The 17484-nt window shown below is 43.2% G+C and overlaps 1 protein-coding gene across 3 annotated transcripts in view; it reads left to right on the forward strand.

Annotated features, from left to right (window-relative positions):
• The first annotated feature begins 1539 nt into the window (after positions 1-1539).
• The window catches only part of pan3 (poly(A) specific ribonuclease subunit PAN3), a 46295-nt gene continuing 30350 nt past the window's right edge, over positions 1540-17484 (forward strand). The window contains exons 1-8 of one of the 3 annotated variants that reach the window (XM_063206369.1): positions 1540-1686; positions 3411-3532; positions 5390-5462; positions 6451-6521; positions 7728-7881; positions 9689-9930; positions 10909-11013; positions 14633-14690. In XM_063206369.1, coding sequence (XP_063062439.1) covers positions 3419-3532; positions 5390-5462; positions 6451-6521; positions 7728-7881; positions 9689-9930; positions 10909-11013; positions 14633-14690 — 817 coding nt within the window. In that variant the 5' untranslated portion in view covers positions 1540-1686; positions 3411-3418. Of the gene's footprint in view, positions 1687-1732; positions 2453-3410; positions 3533-5389; positions 5463-6450; positions 6522-7727; positions 7882-9688; positions 9931-10908; positions 11014-14632; positions 14691-17484 lie in introns of those variants that run through there. The other 2 variants (XM_063206368.1, XM_063206367.1) reach the window with 2 other exon arrangements.

Genomic DNA, 17484 nt, shown 5'->3' on the forward strand with positions numbered 1-17484 from the left:
CTATTATTGTTCACAGGTATTTGTAATTCCCCACAGCCTCAATCCCCTCCCCATTTATGACCATACTGGTGGATGTGACTCCCTGTCCTGAAATCAATAATCAGCTCTTTTGTTGTTTTGTATTGAGCATAAGACAGCTGCAAACTGGTTCACCCAGTCCCTGTATTGCTTTTCATCATTGTTCTGGAAATGCCGCTTGTTCCCCATTCAAAATAATACAAAATATACCCTCCATCATACCAACTCATACAGCATTTAAAATAAGTAATGGCCCCTCAGAGTTTGATTGCTGAATATCCCCTCAACACATCCAGTCCAATTATTGTTATTACTGTACCATGAATGTCCTGTTTCTTTGGATACTGAATCATCTGATTAAGGGCAGTCATGGGTGAGCGGTTAGGGCATCAGACTTGCATCCCAGAGGTTGCCGGTTCGACTCCCGACCCGCCAGGTTGGTAGGGGGAGTAATCAACCAGTGCTCTCCCCCATCCTCCTCCATGACTGAGGTACCCTGAGCATGGTACCGTCCCACCGCACTGCTCCCCATGGGGCGCCACTGAGGGCTGCCCCCTTGCACGGGTGAGGCATAAATGCAATTTTGTTGTGTGCAGTGTTCACTTGTGTGCTGTGTCACAATGACAATGGGAAAAAAAAAAAAGTCTGATGTACCGGCTGGGAACACCTTCATTACGTTCATTTCCATTGTACTTCATTTCTCTATAAAATTGTCAAACTACATTATTACATTACATTTCACTTAGCTGACGCTTGTATCCAAAGCGACTTACATTTATTTAGGTTCAGGGTATTGGTTACACACCCTGGAGCAATGTGGGGTCGGGTGCCTTGCTCAAGGGCACTTCAGCCATGGGTGGGATTTGAACATGCAACCCTCTGATCTAAATGTCAGCGCTCTAACCACTGAGCCATGGCTGCCCCAAACTAAAATACCATTTGGAGAAATAAATGATTGAAATGAAAAATTCTATATAGCCTATACTTGATAGGCCTACTTGTTAACCCCCCCCCCATAATGTTTTTTATAACGGAATTAATGCATTTTATGCATTTCTTTACTCTAGAAACATCATGGTTTCAAAAAATGGCATCCATCTTGTAATGTAGGCCTAACCAGAATGAAGTGACAGCTTATAAGGTCTTGCTGCTTAAAAGTAATTTGACATACTGCCAACAGATCAGACTTCTGATAAATGACAACTGTATTTGGAGAAAAACAAAACAAAACATGTTTTAATGCTCCTTATAGTGTGATAAAATGTCCTGGTGAACATAAATAATCTCTGGTGGTTAAGCACAGTCTAATGATTTTAAAATTAGGCTATTTATAGGCTGTAACATAGGCCTAACAATTAGTGATGTCATCCAAAACATGAAATCCCCCTGACTTTTATTTAAAGTTATTTTCATACTGTGATGTAGTTCATCCTTGAGCTTGACTCTTCATTTGCACTGCTCTTTGCTTTTATTCACTGTGTGCCTACTTTTATGACACTGTCTTGACAGTGAATGACATCAGACTTTGCCTGATACATCACAGTGGGCAATGCGTCAGTGATCAAGATTAATGATGGAACAACATTACTGACAGATAGGCCTACCGTCTTATTAAACAGGCTTGGTGGAAAGTTGCCTTTAAATATGTGAACATCACGGCTGTAAGATGTAAGTTGAATTCTCCACTGCCTCTCAGCACGAAGTTTAGTGAGAGACCGTAGCCTACCCACAATGCAAAGCAAAGCTAAGTAGCGCCTAGCCGAGCAAGTGCACAGAGTAGAAAACAACAACAGCGTGATGATCCAACCTCAACAACTGGTAGCCTAACTAGGCCAGCTACATGGACAACCGTGGCGATTTAAAGTTTAGCGTCCTTGTCTGCTTAAATTTCTCTCTCGCTGGATAATGTGAATTGTTTTACTGCTGTCGCTGCATGTGACTTAGGCTACTACGCGCACGTTTGCGTTTAGATTTAGAGCAATCTTTGAGATACTGATTGGGAGCTAGCTTGGTAATCGAGGGCTCTATGTTTGAGAGTCTTGCTGTGGCCGCGGGGGCAGCAGCAGTGGTGGTGCCATGAACAGTGGACTCCCAGCCTCGGCTGCTCCTCTCGGGGGTGTTGTGATTCCTCCTAATGTAAAGGTGAAGTTCTGTCGGTATTACGCGAAGGACAAGACTTGCTTCTATGGGGACGAATGCCAGTTTTTGCACGAGGATCCATCCATGGCGAGCTTGTCTATGCACGGTGGAGGCGGTGGGGGAAGCCCTGTCCCTTTATCCATGCCAGGGGGAGCTGTGACCACAGCAGCGGGGGGATATGCTCTCGGTGGGAACGCGGCAGCTGCTTGCCAGGGTGGTGTAGTACCCAGTGTGCCCAAAAAGAGCGAGCCTCTTGGACCTGCTGGAACAACTCTTGAAGGACAACTGTTAACCAGTAAGTCTGGTAGGATTCACAAAGCAAGGTTGTGAGGCCTAATAGCGTTGCTAGCCCAGCAGTGTTGTTGTTATTTTTAGGGCCTTGCTTAGGTTGCACGGAAATCGAGACCGCGGATTCAGCGAGGCCTCTTTCCCACCAAAACGACGAATGGGCAGAAACATGAAATTATCTATTAACTCGTTTTTTCTGCATTATGTGTGCATTTAAGTGAACTGATTCGGTGCATGCATGCACCGTTTTGTCAAAGAACACAAACACCCATAAGAGAACATTTGGATACTCGTATGCTAACTTTACCTGCTTTGCTAAGGAACCTGCACGAGATGTCATTGTTCTTGTTAGGGCGCTTAGCTGTGATAGAGTTGTCATCGGGGCTACTTTGTCTATTCAGTGGCAACAGTATTTGTCAGAACTCGACCTCGTGCTACATAGTATCTGCAAGTATCAAGTTTATAGTTTGTAGCACCTAAGCTGCAGGCTTCCATTCTTGAAACATTGTATCGCCAGCAGGGCTGCCATAAGTTTCACTTAACTCATCACGCAGCCGCTGCTTTATTCATAGTTACTGAAGGGAATGTTACGTGTTTTATTACAAAACACATTTTGACATTTTGTTAATTTTTCGGTTTAAGTATTGTGTCTATTTTCATTGTAAACCCCCAAGGACTCAGGAACGATGCTGTTGGCTGGCGTGTTTACGTCTGTTTTGTAAACGCTCTGTGATTGGTTAGAGAATCCTCTTTTTTTCCTACTGGTAGACAGGCCCCAGCAATGCTGCAGGAGAACTGCCAGAATACAAATTTGAGCGCGATTTTTTCCGTCCATCTACAGAACAAGTGCACTAACACACGGTTCACAACCCACCTAGCCTGTTAGGTAATACATAGCTATTTTAGTTGACGTCAACCATGCCTCGTCCACCTCTGACTGGGTTTGTGTGTTGTGTTTGGATCAGTACCAGGGATGGAGGGGGGCACCCTCAGCGATGCCAATCTCACCAATTCATACTTCAGCAGCAGCTTTATCGGAGTAAATGGCTTCGGGAGTCCAGCAGAATCCAAATACTCTATGATGCAGGTATGACTTTTGCTCTCTGGTCTTAACCCTCCTGTTACCCTCAAATTTTGGAACATCCGTGATCCTTGGGGTCAATTTGACCCCAGCCACTTAAATGTCTACAAAATCACTATGAAACAACACTTTGGCACATGTTTATGTCTCAGATATGTATTATTGCTCTGTTGGTGACATAAAAAGTCCTTTCAATATATCCTAGCACCCCCACACATAGCCTACACACCAAAAAACTTAATCCATGACTAGGCGAAAATTAGAAAAAATAGCAATAAAATGTCATTAAAAATCATTGTTTTCTACATCGTTTCTACGCTTGAATTAGTGTGCACATAAGAAAAAAATGTTTACATGTGCTCCTTGTAGACATATTACATGGTCATGGTTGTGGGGTAATGTTTGAAGGAACAGGGCTAGCAACTTGTATGTTTACTTCTATTCACTATGTATGCCCACTGGAGAACTTGTGGTATGGATGTCAATGTGTATGTCCTTCACAAAAGTTACAGCTGTTGCTGTTCCTGCCTTCTCTATGTCAGGTAGTACCAGTTTATAACCAAGGCTGCAGACAAAGATGTCAATTTGGAACACAATACTGAAATGAGGAGAAGAATTGCACCATTATATCTCTCAACATAGCAAACAACCTTGACATCGTCTCCATCTAAAGAAGTAATGGCTTGTCTCCATCAGAACAGTCCATTTTAATATTTGGATCACAATCAGAAAGCTTCTCTTCAAATATACCATCACTTATAATTATGTATGCTGGGCACAGAACAGCATGCACAGCAATGCTGACTATATGTGACCCTTCTTATACTAGTGTTTGTGTGTAGTGGGAGGGTGCAAAAGTAGCTCCCAGGGTACAGGAATGGGGGGGGGGGGGGTTGTTGTGGTGGGTGCCATGATGGTGCTTTGGGTACAACAAGGTTCAGTTGGTGTATTTTGTCAAAATGTCAATGCTGTATTAGCCACCAATGTCCAAAATGTTGCCGTGAATTACTTTTAGGCCTCCCCCATATCATTAGCATTTTTTAGTTATTAGGGCCCAAACAAAAGCAAAATGTTCAGAAGAAACATGACTTGATATCTTATTTTCATGTATTTCACATTATCTAAACAGATTTTAACATTTATTTGCAAAATATGAATGTTCCATTTATGTTTTATACACTTGAAACAATTGGGGTCAAATTGACCCCAAGGAACACCGATGTAACCTAAATGTGTACAGCTCTTAGGGAAAACATTTTTGCTGAAATTTCACTTTTTTCACATTCATCCCATCTATTTAGGAAAAGTCATCAAAGATGAGGCAGAAGAAATATGTACTTCATGTATTTTTCAGGTGTTAAACATTGAAAGGGGGCAAATAGACCCCAAAGATAACAGGAGGGTTAAGTGTACCTTAGCATTGAAAGTTATAGTTTAATTTGCACTTCGCTGAAACACCTTTTGGCTTGTGCTGTCCAACAGCTGCCAGCCAGGATGATGCATAGCTTCATTTATGTCACAGTTAATAAACCTTAATATGTGATTCATGTATTATTTATTACTAACACACACATTTATCTTCTACTGGTTTATTGAGAGTTGATGTGTATTTGCCTTTTGTGAGCAGTTGAGTTCAACTGTCAGTGAACAAGGAGCCTGTATCTCTTAACAAGCAACCTGTATCTGTATCTGTATCTGTATCTGTAACTTGTATCTGTTAGTAAGGACCCTGTTTCTGTATCTTTAACCTGTTTCTGTATCTCTAACCTGTATCTGTTAGTAAGGACCCTGTTTCTGTATCTTTAACCTGTTTCTGTATCTCTAACCTGTATCTGTGTCTGTAACTTCTGTGTCCCGGTCCAGAGGATGACCAGCAGCAGCAGCTCTCCGAGCCTCCTAAACGACGGTGCCAAGACGTACAGCCACAGCGCTCACGGTGAGACTCACTCCTGCAAACGAGCAGAAATTGCAGCCGTGACCCATTAGCCTGTTTCCAATATGCAGACTCCCATCCTCAGCCTGTGCCTGTGGCCTCGCGTTTCTGTGACGCCCTGCCTCCGTGGAGAAAACAATAAAGTTTCCCTGCTGTCAGCCCTAGCCACAACAACTTATGGGGCACTATTCTTCATTCACCATCCCGATTGCAAATGAGAAAATGACATTAGAATTGAGCTTTGGCGAGATATTGAAATAACAATTTTGTTGTCAGTGACTTTATCACAAGGCCACAAGCAGGCAAGGGAGGACGGGAGCAGTGGTCGAGTTGTAAAATCAAAGCAGGGCGGATGATCAGGGATTGATTCTGATTATTGGGGGTTCGAGGGTTTTTCCCCCAAGAAAAAAATGAAAATGAAGTTGTGGGCAGTCATGGGTGAGCGGTTAGGGCGTCAGACTTTCATCCCAGAGGTTGCCGGTTCGACTCCCGACCTGCCAGGTTGGTGGGGGGAGTAATCAACCAGTACTCTCCCCCATCCTCCTCCATGACTGAGGTACCCTGAGCATGGTACCGTCCCACCGCACTGCTCCCCATGGGGTGCCACTGAGGGCTGCCCCCTTGCACGGGTGAGGCATAAATGCAATTTCGTTGTGTGCAGTGTGCAGTGTTCACTTGTGTGCTGTGGAGTGCTGTTTCACAATGACAATGGGAGTTGGAGTTTCCCAATGGGCTTTCACTTTTCACTTTAAACGTGCAATTTTAACACAATATGTGAAGAAGGGAGGGCTGTTTTAGAGGGGGATGAGACCCTTTCAGACCCTTTTCATTGTTGGGGGGGATGCTATCCCCCTACAACTCGAGCCATGGACGGGAGTCCGCATTTTGGAAAGAATCCGTTATAGCCTGTGTGTGTGTTTCAGAATGCCTGTTTTTATTGCTCTATCGCTGTCTCTCACTCTTCGTTTCTCTACGTGTCTCTTCTCTCCAGATCCAGTCAACTCTCCCACTTCCTCCCTCTTCAGTGACTTTGGTGCCCTAAGTTTATCGCAAAGGAGGAAGGTTAGTCTTGATGTTACCTTCGTGCCTTAAAGGACAGCCGTCTATGGCATCAGTGCAATCGGTGAAATTATTGTGAAATCAATCAGTAGCAGGCATTACTTACCACTAGGGCTGGCCGATATGGAAAAACCAATATGAACCAAACGATATGGATTACTTTATATCAGGATAACGATATATATCACGATATAGCACAATTACATACGTTTTCAGTTATTATATACAGTTACATTAACTTGTAGTGTGTATTATGTTGTGTGTATTGTGTATTGTGACAACATGAAATGTAATTAAATGATATTCAATTGTATACAACTGATAAAATTACTATCACGATATAAACGATATAGGAGAAAGATCACAATATACAGTTTTATATCACGATTACGATATATATCGTCATATTGCCCAGCCCTACTTAGCACTGACTTTACCGCAGTCGGGATGGGAGTCAAATTTTTAAAGATGAACGGGAGCGGGCAGGAGCGGGAGTAAAGATGAATGGAAGCGGGGATGCCGCTTATTTTTTCTTAAAAAAACAAACAAAAAAAGCCTCGTTTTTTAGACGAAACGGGATTGGGGTTGATTTTGAGTGGGAGTGGGCAGGATTGGTAGACATTCTTTTCTGGAGTGGACGGGATGGGATTTGTTTGTTTTACTCCAGTCCGGGATGGGACGGGATGGGATTTTTTTTCTGGGACCGGGATGGGACGGGAGTGAAAATCCACTCCCGTGTCATGCTCTACTATGATGTGACAGCGGTGTGACCGGCAGCCATGGCCTAGTGGTAAAGGGAGGGGGTCTTTCAATTTAGGGGTTGTAGGTTCGAATCCCACCCGATCCCACCTGATCTCTCCCTACACCTCCATGTACACCTTGAGCAAGGCACTTACACCAACCAGCATTGCTCCAGGGACTGTAACCAAATCCCTGCACTGAAAGTAGCTGCAATTCGCTTTTGGATGAAATTGTTAGCTAAATGTGATGTAATATAATGTGTGCCACAGAAGCTATTTCTATGAGCATGTCTCTGAAACTGTGTGTGTGTGTGTGTGTGTGTGTGTGTGTGTGTGTGTGTGTGTGTGTGTGTGTGTGTGTGTGTGTGTGTGTGTGTGTGTGTGTGTGTGTGTGTGTGTGTGTGTGTGTGTGTGTGTGTGTGTGTGTGTACGTGTGTGTGTACGTGTGCGTCTGTGTATGTGTGTGTAGCAGGCCCCCAACCCGGCGGCCAGTGAGTTCATCCCCAAGGGGGCGCCGCGCATGGCTACCATGGCGCAGCAGGCGGTGCAGGCCTTCCCCTTTCCCCTCTTCCCCCACCCCCACCCCGCCATGAGCTCCTCCACGGCGGCCGCCCTCGCGCCCGGTAAGGACCCCACCCGACCCGATCCGACCCGACCCCACCCGACACGACACGACACTCGCATCTCACACAGCAGTCAAAGTCAACTTCATTATCAGTGGAGTGGTCAAGGTGCATAGGGGAACGGGGAAGGAAAATGACTGCACACTTATATCATTTCTTTCCTTTTAATGGCCAACCTTTCAGACAGAAAGCTTTAAGGATTTAAAGGGACACTGTGCAGGAAATGGTCAAAAAAGGTACTGCAACTATGTTGCTCATTGAAACTGGCTGCCTATTGCCAAATGATCTTTACATGAAAGTTTACTAAGTAATAAACACATATTTTCTAGTAAGATACAAGTACAGTCATTTTTGCAGCCAAAAATGGCTATTTTTGGAAGTTCAAAATGGCGGACCATGGAGAAGATCCCCCTTTCCATGTATGAAAAGTGCAATTTTTCCAGGCATACTGAATACTTAGAATTTGATGGTGGTGGTCAGTATTCATGAAAAAGGTACCATTAGTGAATGGGCAGCATGAATTCTAGAAATAAATAACTAAAAATCTCACACAGTGTCCCTTTAAGTGTGCAGACATATTTCTTCCACAGTTTTAGTTTCTGTTTTGCACCTTTTAATCGTGTGTAATTTGCGATGTAATTTGTTTTAATACAGCATAGAAAGTTTAGAAACCGTGTAGCGATATACTGTTGAAAATTCAATTTGGCTGGTAGACAATAAAGCTCACCAGCCACTTTGATCCATTAGTATGTGTGTTTGGCTAGTAAGTTTGCTTCAACTTTTTTTCACACACCTCAGCTGGCAGGTGCTTCGGAGATGGCCCATGGGTCACTTAGCAACAACTTAAAAGAAACTCCCGCACACTGACCATTTCGCTGTTGATGTGTGATGAAGGTCTAGTACCGAAACGTCGTTATTAAAGAAAGAACAGCAAACTGGTCAGTGTGCGGGAGTTTCTTTAAGTTGTTGGCTAGTATGTTTGACACCAGCTAGCCATTTCCATTGGTGATGAAAAATAGTTCTCTTACCGGTACTGCACACCAACTGTAAATGTTATACCGCTGCACCTGTGCGCGCGCACCCATCTACTTTCACCTCTGGTTGTATCTTGTCTGTGTGTCCACACATGCCCAGACAGACATGCTGACAGATACAGTTTTCCTGGCGCTGGTGCCCCGTCTTGCACTTGTACTGTACCGTTACTTTTCTTGTATCCATTTTATGTCCGTTGGTTTATGTTTACTTTTTATCTGCCTTCTTAGAAAGGTTAAATATACTGTGTGAATCACTACTGCATTTAACTATACAGTTACTCTACTCTATTACAGCAAGAACAATCATTTGTCCATTCTGAGACAGTTGATCTCTTGAAGGAGGAGGCGATCATCTAAAGGGCCGTACACACACATCGCTGCTATTTACTAGCTTCTCGCTTGCTCGCCTACTCGCCTCTCTTTCATGGAACGTTCGCTGAAAGTTCCCGCGGCTTTAACTGCTAATGAACAGGCGAGAAGTACTGAACTCTGCCTTCCAATTGGTTACTCGCTTACTCGCCTCGCTCGAAGATAAAATATTTTCAACTCGGGATCCGCCCAGATCGCATCGCTTGTCCAGTACTCGCCTGCTCGCCTGCTGTTAGTCTCGCTGGAACACATTGACATTCTATTGAGTTCATTCGCTGAGCGAGTAACTAGCAGCGACGTGTGTGTACGGCCCTTTAAAACAGATGTTGTAACATGTCATATGTGTTGCAGGCATGTCTCTGTCATCTTACTTCAGATGTTGTAACATGTCATATGTGTTGCAGGCATGTCTCTGTCGGCCGGATCCTCTCCTCTGCACTCTCCCAAAATCACGCCCCACACCTCCCCCGCCCCCCGCCGGCGTAGCCACACCCCCAACCCCAATCCCAACCCGGCCAATTACATGGTGCCCAACGCCGTCGCCGTGGCCACCGACCCGTCAGGGGCCCAAATAATCCAGAAGGAGACGGTGGGCGGGACCACCTACTTCTACACTGACAACACGCCAGCACCCATGGCAGGAATGGTAGGAACGCACACACAAACACACACACACTCACACACACTCTTCACCTAAAGCTCATGACAACACGCCAGCGTCCATGGCAGGAATGGTAGGCACACACACACACACACACACACACACACACACACACACACACACACACACACACACACACACACACACACACACACACACACTCTTCACCAAAAGCTCTTGACAACACGCCCGCGCCCCTGGCAGGAATGGTATGGACCAGGGTTTGACATTGGCACATGCCAACCATAATAATTGAATTCTCTTTAGTGGGTTTGGCAGGTATTTTTCATTTTTGAATATGTTAAATCGTGCCTATGCCTTGTGCATCGATATGGTCTAGAAATGGCATGTGGTTTTTATTTTTCTTGTGTGATTTCTGATTTTTCATATGCTAAAAAAAACAACTGTTCACTAAGGAATGCTGATCATGGAGGAGTGCTGCTTCACTTTTTTCACCTGAGCAGGTGCACTTTGGTTCAAGGAAATAAAGTTGCTTAAACTTATGGTCAGACTTAGCTCCAGTTGTGGCTGTTGGTAAGGTCTGCCAAAGCTTCCAAAGGCACACTTTTATGTCAGTGTATGATTGTTTTTCAAACCATGTTACAAACGTCCATGTTTTTCCTGATAACTTGGAAAATGCTGTTTGATGTGCAGCATCAACACGACTTGAAAGGAAGCTGATTTCAGCAGATATTGGGCTGACTTCAGTGACTGTGATTGAACATATTTTTTTTCTGATCAATGTGAAGTCCACTACTTGTGTTTGTAGTTTTCGGAGTGAGTAGTTCGAACACTTTAAGTATGCAGAGTGGACTCCTCACCCCGAAAACTACTGTCAGCCGTTGTCCTGCACCTTTTCCTGGCCTGTGCACAATTTTCACCTTAAGCAGATATTAAGTTGACTTCAATGACCGTCATGATTGAATGCAATTGATTTTCTTGTGTTTGCTGGTGTGTCCACAGGTGTTCCCCACCTACCACATATACCCCCCCACCGCCCCCCACGTGGCCTACATGCAGCCCAAAGCCAACGCCCCCTCCTTCTTTATGGCCGACGAACTCCGACAGGTTGGTAGATCCCACCTCACTTCAGACACATACAGCCGCGGAAAAAATGGAGAGACCATCAGTATGTAGCTTGTGACTATCTCCAAAAATGTAGAGACCATCAGTATTTAGCTTGTGACTGTCTCCAAACTGTGAAGGCCCAAACAGTAGGCTCCTTGTTGAAGGTGGTAGTCTTAATGATCCGAGGCACACTGATCTTGGTAAAAAAAAAGTTCAAAACCCTTCATTTTAATGCATAACACCTACACGTTTCGACTACATACCAGTCTTCATCAGGGCAAACTACTTAAATTTTTACATTGGGTAGGTATGTGTTTGAGTTAGGCAAGTATTGTTGTTTATTTCCATGAAAACAAGATTCTATTCACTTTAAAACAACATGCAAGTAAGTAATGTTTTAACTGAGGAAGAGTTCAGAAATAAATATTTGGTTGAATGACCCTGGATTTTAGTCACAGTTTTCAAAATTGAACATTTTTGAAGTGGCCTCTCAATTGTTTTCCACTAGAGATCCGGCAGGATAATAGGGTTTTTCACAGGAGCCGGTATCCGGCAGTTACCTAAAAATCAGGATCTGGTGCATCTCTAGTTTTTACATAGCCTTGGCTTTTCAGTCAGTCTTTCACAACCCCAATCATTGCATGGAGTGAAAGCCCTTTGGAAGCAGGCAGTGCGGCAGTAAGCCAATGAGTCTAAAAAATAGTTTGAGCAAACATAATAAAAAGGGCCCACGTGTGCGAGTGGACTATGTGTTTCAACCCTTTCGTAGGATTCGGTATCCGGTTCCGGATCCGGCAGGATCTTAAGCAGTGAATCCGGTATCTGGCAGGATCCTAAAAATCAGGATTCGGTACATCTCTAGTTCAGTCACACACAATGCTAATCATCAAAGTATCAAAGTAAAGGATCGACGTCAAGTATCTCTTTGTAGACATTGCTAATCAAAGCCACTGAAAGTGCAGGCCAGGGACATGTTAAGATTCAAATATGCATAGGCAGAACAGGATGAGAAATGGCATAATGAAGTGAAACCGTAAACGTTTTTGTTGTTGTTGAAATGGTAAGAGAGCAAGAGTGGGAAGTGAAGGTCTGTCTGTGGGTGACGGACAAGAGTTGTGGTTGGTTGACACAAGTGGACTAGAGGTGAGAATAGCAGATGGGACTTTATTTAGGTGTTGTACATTAAATTGATCAGACTGGAGGCAAAGCAGAGTACATCAGATAATGGAAATGTCAAACCGTACTTAGAAGGAAAGATATTATTGAAGTTGAAGTTACGTCCTCTTTTTGTGCGATGTGACTGCTGCCTGTAACTATAGTCAGTTTTGAAGATACAGTAAAAAGATAAGTTATGCTCCCATTTATATATTGAATTGCAATTGATTAAATTCCACAAATAGTAATTCTGAGTACATTTTAATATGCTTGATCGGGCCAATGAAATTGATTTTATTGCTCTGAATGATATTCTGAAATTACCGACAGGTATCATTTTGTAAAAAGATATCTTTTTTTCCTCAGTTGTCATCTCTGTACAGAAGACATTTTGGCCACATTAGTCATTTGTAGTCACTAACTGGAAGCATCGCCACAAACGTCACCACATTTCTCTTCCTTTTAACACTTTGTTATGACACTTTAGTGTCCACACCCAGTCACTAACTAATGCCTGAGGGAGTGTTTGCATGTTGCATGTTCATCCAAGAGTTCCTTGCTCAGACTGTTTGGATGTCGTTTGCCAGTGAAGAGAAAGCACAGTCTACTCACTTAAGGTGCTTACATGGCGTACCTTTGAAGAGATAAGGGGGTACGCTTTGCACAATGGAAGTACATAATTAATCCCAAAGGAAACACGTTTTCCAAAGGCCATTGGTGCCCCTCTGCACAACTGAAGTACAAGAGTAGTGATGTGCACAAGACATACAGTATGTGAAGCTGGAAAATTGAATCCAACGGTGAATCATCAGAAAACTGTTATGATGGGGCAAATTTGATGAAGCGACAGGCAAACACTTATTTCGTTTCTAAAAAATGAAAAGTGAACAGTAATCATCAGTGTGCGGTGTGGTGTTTTCTGAGTTTTTAGCCTTTAAATCCGCTTTCCTTTTTACTGCCAGATGAGAGTGAGGGAGAGTCCAGACACCTGTTGGGAAAGGTCATGATGAACAGCAGATGTTGAGACCTAAAGTGATACTGTCCCATTTTTGGAAATAAGCCCATATTACACCTCCCCTTCAGTGAAATAATTGATTTTTACCGTTCTTCTGTACTTTCAACAGTTCTCTGGGTATGGCAGTGCAAATTTTACCTCCATGCTAGCAGTTAACATTTTTTTTTTTTTACATGTCAAAGTCTGATTTATTTGTCAGTTCTTTACTTGCTGGATACACAAAAAAATGGAATTACATTTCTCATTCTTACATGCATAATAAATAGAATTTCCCTTCGCAGGGCCTTGCCTTAAACCTTTCTGATACTCTTTGCTACTTCATGGCCTTGTCATTTGGTCACGTTGTACTTCAGAGAACTGTATAGTGACAAGCATCAAAGCCTTGAAGAGCCACCTGTACTTTCATCACATCTTACATCCATTGCCGGCGGCTAACTGGTCTCATAGGACTCAATGTTAACTGCTAGCTTGGTGGTAAACTTTGCACTGCCATACTCAGATAATGGTTGAAAATACAGGAGAACGGTAAAAATCAATTATTTAACCCTATTCAGACTGGGCTTTTTTTGCATTCCTGGGCCTTGGGGGGGGGGCTCTTTTGACCCCCCCCTCATAACTCATGAACGGAATACAGTATGACTACGAAACTTGGGGGAGATGATCTACATATGGACATCTATAAAAGACATAATTTTTGTGTTGTTATCTGGTATTATGACGTCAATATGACATCATTATCGTATTATGGCCAAAATCTCGCCATAATGTATTTTCCATCAAATTTAGGTAATGCACTTAAATTTTAATGATTTTATGCTTCAAACCACTTAAATGCTCACAAAGTTGTCTGTTGCTAATGGAAATAACAAAAAAATATGAAAATATATGGGGTCATAGATATGGTAAAGTGATTTTTGGTCAGACATACCTGTCAGAAAACCAAAAATGATACACCTAATCTTTCGGTACTTAACTGTAGCCAACTAAATGTTAGGAAAAGTCACAAAGTTTCGTAGTCATAGCTTAAGTCATTAAGGAATTATACAACATCAAAGTTGGTGCGGGCACTCCCCCCCCGGTCTGGATAGGCTTAACTCAAGGGGAGGTGTAATATAGGCTTATTTTCAAAAATGAGACAGTATCACTTAAAGACTTTAGATAGACTTTATTGTCCCCAAGGGGAAATTCGTTCTCACCACCACCACAGTATTGTCACAGCCTACACCAGGCATACATGCATAACAGACATCGAGACATTAAACACCATTGAACAATGACATACTAGACATGTTGACGTACATGTACATTTGACATGCCTATTATATATTTTGGAGAATGATGGTGGATGGAAAATGGTCAATTCAATTTATATTTGACTCTACCTGTTGGTGTATGCACATAAATAAAAAAGGAATTTAATCTGTTTTTTTCTGTTTCTTCCCTTGTCAGGAGTTGATCCACAGGCATCTTATAACCATGGCCCAACTCGATCACTCAGAGAACCCAGGTAAACAGAGCCCTTTAAACCTTTTGGTGAACGAGTGTGGATATAGTCAGGTAAACAGAGCCCTTTAAACCTTTTGGTGAACGAGTGTGGATATAGTCAGGTAAACAGAGCCCTTTAAACCTTTTGGTGAACAAGTGTGTGTATAGTCAGGTAAACAGAGCCCTTTAAACCTTTTGGTGAACGAGTGTGGATATAGTCAGGTAAACAGAGCCCTTTAAACCTTTTGGTGAACGAGTGTGTGTATAGTCAGGTAAACAGAGCCCTTTAAACCTTTTGGTGAACGAGTGTGTGTATAGTCAGGTAAACAGAGCCCTTCAAACCTTTTGGTGAACGAGTGTGGATATAGTCAGGTAAACAGAGCCCTTTAAACCTTTTGGTGAACGAGTGTGGATATAGTCAGGTAAACAGAGCCCTTCAAACCTTTTGGTGAACAAGTGTGGATATAGTCAGGTAAACAGAGCCCTTCAAACCTTTTGGTGAACAAGTGTGGATATAGTCAGGTAAACAGAGCCCTTCAAACCTTTTGGTGAACGAGTGTGTGTATAGTTAGCCTGAGTATCATCCTCCGTAGTGACCGCGCTGGCTCAATACTTTCGCTTGCTGACCACGGAGTCTGACCCTGCAGCCACCCCCGGCAGTTGGAAATTATCTCACTTAATGAGGGAATTAGCCTTTCGCAAAACCCCTCCCACAAACGGCCGCCAACCAATCCGAGCTCAGCAACGGTAACTAAGGAGTGTAGAACTTGTCGAGGTCCGTCAAAAACCTACGATTTCAGGGAGACATACAACGTGTGCCCATGGCACCGTCAGGGTCCGACACCATCTGAAGATTAATTAGGACCTCATTTTTTCACTTTCCCGAAGCAAAAACCTCAAGCGGACTGATAACAGGGATGGATTAAGCCATGTGAAGGCTATTAGCTCCAAGTGATCATATTTAAACTTAGCAGGCTAACTGTGCAATCGTCTTGTTTGCTAATATAGCCCCCTTCCCCCTTGCATTTAGCTGGCAGAAAACGTACCCTAAACAAATAATCAATGCATCGCTCAGACTTAAGGACAATATTATATGATATTATAGTATTGGATCCACGGCATTATGATTCAAATTTTATTGGGAAACTACTAGTTGCGTTGTTTAATATGCGCCAAATGCACAGCCCACGGAGCAGCCCCCACCCTCTCTCCTTCCCAGTTTGTGTCTGTGTATATGCGTCGAGTGTGACAGCAAAAAAAGTAACACTGAAATGGGGCTGCGCTTGTTCCAACCTTGTTATGAAGATATTAACTGTCAACTAAAACCATTAAAGTGAACAGAAGAGAAACGCCCAGTGTGACTGCCCAAGAGCTGCGCAGTGTCAGTGCCGAAAGCCTGTCAAAGGTCTTGGCGGACGGCAATGTCCCAGTTTACACCAAGCACTATCAAATGTCCTGGTTACAGACATCACATCGCCATCATCAAGTTGTTGTATTTCAGTTGAATATGTAAGAGGGCTTGGGGAGGGGCTTAGACTATCAGCGAGCCTATTGGCTATTCAGATACTGAACGAATATCTGAATTCCAACTGCCGGGGGTGGCTGCAGGGTCAGACTCCGTGGTCAGCAAGCGAAAGTATTGAGCCAGCGCGGTCACTACGGAGGATGATACTCAGGCTAGTGTATAGTCAGGTAAACAGAGCCCTTCAAACCTTTTGGTGAACAAGTGTGGATATAGTCAGGTAAACAGAGCCCTTCAAACCTTTTGGTGAACAAGTGTGGATATAGTCAGGTAAACAGAGCCCTTCAAACCTTTTGGTGAACAAGTGTGGATATAGTCAGGTAAACAGAGCCCTTCAAACCTTTTGGTGAACAAGTGTGGATATAGTCGGACCTTTTTGTGTTTTAAATGGCACTCCTCTGTGTGGCTCGGTGGTGCGTGTGTGTGTGTATGTGTGAAGTGTGTACGCGGCACAGGCCTGGTGTCTGGTCTGAGGAGAAACGAGAGCAGACTTCCTGAAAATCGTTTGGGGTTTCTCTCAGCTGTCCCCCTGTCTCTTTCACTCTCCAGCTCTCTTTGTCTGTCACACACACATGCACATGCAACATACGCACACACATACACCAACACACACACACACACACACATACACACACACACACACACACACACACACACACACACACACACACACACACACACACACACACACACACACACGCCCATACACACACACACACCAGTGGCGTCTTTTGGTCATAAAAATTAGGGAGGACAAGGAGGTGGTCAGTCGGTAGATGCGGGAAAATGGGGTTAGTAATGGCAGATGTTTAGTATTAGGTTGTAGGCCTAATAGGTAACTTAATTGATATGGCATTGTGTTGTCTGGAAAGCTGACTTATGACATCTATAAAATAATTGAAGCAAACTTTGTATAATAATATATCATACATAACTGCCCAAAGTGTTTGAGGGGAAAGAAAGAGAGTGAAGAAAAATATTATAGAAAGTAGAACGTTTCATAGGGAGTATATCTAACTTTGACCAAAGGCAGCTGGCATCTCACCCTGTCAGTTGTGTGTTTTTTTTTGTTTGTTTTAAAAAAAAAAAAAACATAGGCACAAATGGACAATTCTGAAGACCCTAGGAATGCCTAGGACATTGAGTGTTGTATAGCCTAGGCCTAAGGGTTTTAAACTCAAATCCTTCCAACATATTCTTACAGATTTTCAAACATTTTAAACCCCTTTCATTATCTTATTTTAAAAATCTTATTTATGATCCATAACATGGTAGGCTACATGGCTTACGACGT

This window comes from Engraulis encrasicolus, chromosome 9 (assembly GCF_034702125.1).
Source record: "Engraulis encrasicolus isolate BLACKSEA-1 chromosome 9, IST_EnEncr_1.0, whole genome shotgun sequence".
Taxonomy (NCBI): Eukaryota; Metazoa; Chordata; class Actinopteri; order Clupeiformes; family Engraulidae; genus Engraulis; species Engraulis encrasicolus.